This window comes from Bidens hawaiensis, unplaced genomic scaffold (assembly GCF_021521415.1).
Source record: "Bidens hawaiensis isolate Kalapana, Puna unplaced genomic scaffold, B.hawaiensis_p1.1 tig00003781_1, whole genome shotgun sequence".
Taxonomy (NCBI): Eukaryota; Viridiplantae; Streptophyta; class Magnoliopsida; order Asterales; family Asteraceae; genus Bidens; species Bidens hawaiensis.
The window spans coordinates 137,361-144,214 of record NW_027491218.1 but is presented as its reverse complement, the minus strand read 5'-3'; the positions used below and the strand labels follow the sequence as shown (position 1 = coordinate 144,214).

Below are 6,854 nucleotides of genomic sequence, written 5' to 3'. Positions count from 1 at the left end.
AAAAAGCGTCTGGAATGACCATGTACTGTCACGTCACCATAACTTCCTGCACGTCCTGACACAGTCAGAAGAAACCGTCGCACGACGTTTCAGATGTTTGGACTGTTCCTATCATTCCACCAACTCTTCGAATTTCGAAATTCAAAATTCAAAAATATTCAAAAGTAAGCGGGAAAATACCCCTTACCTTGGCAAACAAGTAACCGTAAGACGGATGCGGGTACAGTGTAAAGGCAAAACCCTTCACATACCTAGCACCCGCAGGGAATTGAAGCCAAGAATTCCTCGGCAACCAAGTAACCGTAAGACGGATGCGGGTACAGTGTTAAGGCAAACCCTTCACATACTTAGCACCCGCAGGGAATGGACGCCAGGAATACCTTGGAAGTAAAGTAACCATAAGACGAGCGCGGGTACAGTGTTAAGACAACCCTTCACATACCTAGCGCTCCGCTGGGAATTGAAACCAAGAAGGATCTTCTGGGCAATGCTTGCGGAAACGGAAATAACATCACCGCATAGCGGGAACGTCGAGAACTACGTTGTTTGAAGCTCCATGATGGAATTGGTGGTTTTAACATAATTGATCACTATGTTCAAAACTACCAAATCCTCATGGAGAATCCACACAGGTGGGACTCAACGCTCCTGACTTGCGAGAAGGTTACAGACCTACCCGCTTCATAACCAAAGATCAAGCAGAAAAGTCGGGAATTTCTGCGTGACATCAGGAAAACCGCGGAATGAATCACCACGGAAAACCGAAAAACTAAACCCTTTTCAAAACCCCTTGCTAAGTCTAAAAGTTCACCTCACTTATTAATAATTCATGAGAAGAACATTGGACTGGGGGGACTTGAAGAGGTAGGTCCCAGCAGAGTCCAGTTGGACCCGCAAGACTCACCTTGAACAGGGACGTCTGCGCAATGACCAACTGCTCCAGCAGGACCCACCATGCTCAAAGAACCTTACGCGCAGTACTCCAGCTGTACCCGCAGGGAAAGCCTCCCAATGGTGAAGTACCCCGCCTGTTCCCGCAGCTGCGGATACAAGCCATCAGGGAAGGCTACCCGCACTAACAGCATGGCTACACGCACAAGGCATTCGTTACTTCAGTAGTCACATGAAGGAATGAGCAAGGCGGGAACACTCCCGCCTAAATGAGCCAGTCCGTATGCTTCTGGAAGGTCTTTCGTACTATACCTACTAAGGTATGGGCGGAACAGACAGTTTGACCAGAGCAGCCAATGAACTAATCACAGGGTGACAGCTCACCGACAACAATACGAGGAGGAGCACCCTCTAGTACTGTTTGTCACTATTAGCCGCTGCCTACTCACCAACCCTTACGATGGGACGTGCGCAGCCTACAGTTGGTGGAACAGTGCGTAGCCGGCAGTAAAGGAACAGTATGCAGCCGACCTTATTACTGTTGGCCGTAACCTATCCACCAACCAGCATGGCCTGTGCATAGTCCACTGTTGGTAGAACAGGAATACTATTCAGCCGGCTGTACCTGCTTGGAAACCTACCTTCGGCTATAAATACTCCAACACCTTGGAATGGTAAGGACATCATCTGATATCTCAATCTTATCTAGCAATCTCTTAATATACACTTATATTCAGAGCAATCTAGTCTGATTCTCACGCCGGAGGGTGGTCACAAGGAGGAACCCCCCCCCCTTCTCAGTGACGAGCTTACGGTGTCTGTTTTGCAGGTTTCCAGAAGAACAACCTTCTCTGCTGAACCTCATCCCCGTGGGAAACATTACTTAACCTCCAGATTATCTATAATCTGTCCAGGGTTCACTTAGTGTTTCTTCACCTACCATTTATTAACTGGCCGACACATGGTGTGAAATGCCCTATTTTGTAGGCGCCCCTCCACTCCCACATAGCCTAATAGGTGGATATAAAACCGTGTATCATGTGGTGATTTGAGAATTATTAGTTAGATGATTTTATAATCATTATCATTTGTTATTCTTTGTAACAACTAGTTTAATTCATCATGAGGGATTAAAATATCACACCTGTGAATATACAAAATAACAATATACAGGCGAATTGTTACATATATATACATGAAATGAGGAACGTAGATTATTTCTGGGTCATTCAATCAGTCAAAGAAGCATGATAAGATGTCATTTCATAAAATCAATAAAAGGCTAATTGATTGTCTTTAAATGGGCTATAAATAATTGTACTCGTCTTATTACCTCTCCTAGACTGGGGACATCTACACTCCTATCAACTTCTTAATGCCCTCTTTAACTCAGCCACTATGTATCAATTATTATCAACCACATGAAGTATTACTACATTGCTTCCCTAAATCTATCAATGTTATAATCACTGAAAGCATTATAAAGTTGACTAAGTAACATAACACCTCTCCCTCTTTCTCTCTTTTTCTTCTTTAACTTATGAGTATGGATTACCTATATTCGTCACGCAACAACGAGACGATGTTACTCACATCAAACAACGAATTCAATCAAGAAAATCCCGATTCGAACCATGAAGAAGATGTACCTTTCTTTGGGCAGTTTCAATCTCCACTTCTTGATGAAATACTGCATAACCACCAACAACATATGAAAAACAGCACTGCTAACACGCCACCACCACCACATCCACCATTGCCTTCTAAAACTAAACGCGCAAGGAAGCAAAGAAGTGCGGGTAAGAAAGATAGGCATAGCAAGATTCATACTGCTCAAGGCCTTAGAGACAGAAGAATGAGGTTATCTCTCCATATAGCTCGCAAGTTCTTCGGTCTTCAAGATATGTTAGGGTTTGATAAAGCAAGTAAAACTATTGAGTGGCTCTTTAGCAAGTCCAAAGAAGCAATTGATGAAGTCACCAAAAGAGTTAAATCACAAAACACTACACCAAGTGCTTGCAAAGAGAATATTGAGAGTTGTGAATCACCTTTATCTGATTGTGACGTTGATTCAGGGATCGAGTTTGATGCTGCTTCAAACAAAGGTAAACAAGTGAAGACTCATGACGAGATCAACGATAGTGAGAGCTCCAAAATCGCGACAAAAAGTGAAATTTTGGCAAGAGATTTGAGGGACAAGGCAAGGGCAAGAGCAAGAGAGAGGACTAGAGAGAAAATGATGATCAGCAATCCTGAGAAATCACAGCAGATGTTTGGAGCAAACCCTAATAATGATGATTATGACCTACTACAATTAGGGTTTTCTTCAAACCCTAGTAATCACTACATCGAAGAGTCGTCAAGTTCTCCAAATGAGAATTCTGGCACGCATCACTTCTTTGACAATACACACTTGAATAATATTATTGCACAGAAAACCGAAGATTATCCAGGACCTACGACTGCAAGTTCATCAACATATTATTCCGGGTATGGATACAACAAAAACTTTGCGAATCCGCCGGCTGGTTGGTTAAATTCTAGCAATACCTTCTTAGGTTTCCTTGGAGGATGGGATTCTGAAAGTTACACTGAAAACTACGGACTTTTGCCTAATCTTGCTCCATTGACAGGTGATATTCATGGACAAAACTTTAGTTCGGTTCTTATTCCACCCGCTAATCTTGTGCATTTCCAAACTCAAAACCAAAGAGATTAACTTCTGCTGGACAATTGTTGTATTGTATTTGGGTACATTAATCAAATCTTGTTTTTCAATTTGTTTCTACATTTATGTTTGAGCATTCTATTATTGCCTTATTGGTGATAATAAATAAATGGAGCATCATGTATCATAAGCTTTGACTATTATGTGTGAATTTAATAGACGAATTAATAGCTAATTTCAAGTTATATCTATTTGTTTTTGTAATAAGAAAGTTATTTGCATAATGCCGTTTAGTTATAATAATTCATCAAATTCATCAAAGCAGTAAAGGTGCCCAAGAGAGTGTCATCCTCCATACTCCATGCGCTTTCGGTACGCGGTGATTTGAGGTTTTTTAACTAGTAGACGGTTTATGATTCAACTAATTATTTCTACGTGTTTTTTAAGTTCTTGTACTTCACGAGACTTCGCTACCCTTGCAGGCAAACTCGGTAGTTCGCTTAGGTGGTAGAAAAGCTGCATAAAGTTTGCTTGAAACCTTTAAGTTATGGGTTAATTAATCTGCCGCTACATTTATCAAGCAAACTCTATGGAGTTCACTTGTCACCTTACTAAACCTGCCAAGTACACTTGTCACACCATCTAACTCCTAATAAATTATTCGTACTTGTATGAGTTCATTTGCAGGTGTACGCGAGGTGTCTAGAAGTAAAAGAACTTTCAATCAACGCCTAGAAATACTAAGCAGAATCCTAAACCACCTTCTAATAAAAAAAAACATATGATTTCGAACAATATGATATCATGAAGCATCAGAATTCTTAAGGTTTGTCAAAGATCCTTTAAAGTTAGCAGCTAAACTAAACTTTTCTTATTTGCTTTAGCAATTCATAGAACATGTATGTGCATAGCAAAAGGCAATGAGCTTGCAAGCTAGTTCAATTCTTCTCAGACGTACAGTAATCAACCTCATTAATTTTCATTATTGAACCAATTACACCTGTAGCAAGAGACTCAGGTTCAGTACTGTTCACAGAAGACTGGGACAATCATGATGGATTTTTAATGTTCTTGATTGAGGTTGTTTATTATGATGTTTGACTGTGTGTTTTTATCATACATAGTGGTTCAACCTTATTATTATTATTATTATTATTATTATTAATATTTTCCAAAATAGGTAACATGGTACTTGTCAAAAGTGTAAAAATTAACAAAACTGAAATTTGCAATCTACTACATTGTGACTAGAGTCTAGAGGTATTTCCAAAAGTAATTAGAATTCATTGACAAATAATTTAATATTTTAGTGCCGCCATTAACTTTAATTTGGTAATTAGGATTTATTTAAGACCGAATAATAAGTTGGTTGTGGTTCAATGGTAGAACACTCACTTTACAAGTGAGAGGTAGGATCAAACCTCACTACCACCAACTTAATGGGAGATATGAGGAATGACTCTGGCTTGCTAGGGTTCGAGTCCTGATCTCACCTGGTTTTACCGGCTCCTCGCTGTTGTGCCGTTTGGCGGGCGTGAGGGTCGGGTTTTATCCGGTGAATCCCTCAACAGGTGGACCGCTAGGGGCTCCGTCCGTCCGGACTAGTGGCCGGCTCGGGCTACCTTTAGCCATTGGGGGCCGTGTACGGGATACCCGGCGTTACTTAGTTGACCGTTCAAAAAAAAAAAAAGAGGTGCGATGCATGTGTTCTGACACTAGAGGATGTAGTCAGTGACGAAGCTTGAGCAATGTCATAGGGGTGACCGAAATCACGAACCCAAAAAATGTTGGGTTTGTGATTTCGGTCCGAGTCGGGTCAAACAATATAAAATCTAATCATCTATTTTTTCTTCATTCATTAAAAGGACTATTCTTACAATTATGGTTGCAGAAATATTAGGCGCTAGTTGGGTGGTGGGTACTGACTATGAATTAATCGAATCATACTTTTTGTGTATATTTTTACAAATATATTATAAAGTTGAATTTTTACCTTTTATACATAAAATTAGAAGTTAAAGGAGTTAAAGAGAATATCTCATAGAATAGTAACCAACTTTCAAAAGTGTTCCAATTAGGTCAATCATGCATATTTTCCTCAAATCGGGTCACTAAATCTTTAAATCGAGTCTCGACGATTTTTTTGTCATTTTTCTTGATGTAAACGCTTCTTATTTAGACGAATTTATTATTGGAATAAGCCATATCCTCATTCAAATTGCCTTCACAGTTTCAAAACATCTAAATAACTTGATCATTAGCAGCAACAAATGAACCTTTTTTTTCAGTTGTAAACAATAAAATAAATCAACTGATGTTACATCCTTTTTAGAAAGGTTTTTGCGCTTGAAAATGCACAGAATTATGAACAAACGTGAAATTGAGAAACACCTTCATTTGTCCATTAGGAGACTCAAACTTTCAATCTTAAAGTGAGGAAAACATTTTTATCATACCTTGGTTTAGTGAAAACTTCACTACACGATTTTTTTTAAAACTACACTCTTTAGAAATCTCCATTTGGTATTATCTCAATGCATTTTCAACTATAAAAATCTATTTGGTTTGAAATATACAAAAGAATGAAACAGACAAGTAAATGAAATTAATGGATAAGAAAATAAAATATATTATTATTATTATTATTATTATTATTATTCTGTTGTCATGTTTGTTAAGTCTATGGGAATTGAATGAAACAGAGTTTGGTGTTTGTCATTTTGTACCATATAGTTATCCTATGTTTTAGTTAGGTTGTAAAATGTATTTAATCTCTTATTAAAGGTAAACCACCCTGGTCAAATATAATATATTTTTGACTTTTTTATAACGTAATATATTGTAAGTCAAATATACTGTTGCGAAGTTATCGTTTCCACAAACCGGACCTATATTGTAGCATCTCGGATTCTTCGTATTTGTATTCGTTTATTTTTAACCTGACTTAGGAATCTAACTTGTACCTTTCGGATTATTTAAAATTTTCATTTATTAGTATTTAACTTGGTTTAACCTATTTTATATCCTTATAACTTTTGAACTCGTCAAATAACCCTTAAAAGTCGTCTAGAATGGCTAAAAAACGCGTTTATAGAAATTCAAGGGCTATTTTTACCAAAAATCAAAGGTTGGAACACCCCCCCCCCCCACCCCCCTATCACGCCACATCAAGCATGGAGAGACACCCATCTAAGCCACATGCCACAAGCTCCTCTCTGCACAAGATTCTAGTTCGTTTGACTCGCTTATTCGTTTTTAATGCTATTTTTTTCCTAATACGAACCAAATCTCGATA

General features: G+C 38.6%; 1 protein-coding gene across 1 annotated transcript; it reads left to right on the top strand.

The window, feature by feature from the left end:
- Positions 1–2,314: 2,314 nt before the first annotated feature.
- LOC143624387 (transcription factor TCP18-like) lies at positions 2,315–3,637 on the top strand. The gene has a single exon (XM_077095064.1). The coding sequence runs from the start codon at positions 2,432–2,434 to the stop codon at positions 3,608–3,610; it is 1,179 nt and encodes a 392-aa protein (XP_076951179.1). The 5' UTR covers positions 2,315–2,431; the 3' UTR covers positions 3,611–3,637.
- Positions 3,638–6,854: the final 3,217 nt, after the last annotated feature.

Excerpts from the sequence above, each read along its gene's own strand:
- LOC143624387 (XM_077095064.1), top strand. The coding sequence starts at position 2,432 with ATGAGTATGGATTACCTATATTCGTCACGCAACAACGAGACGATGTTA.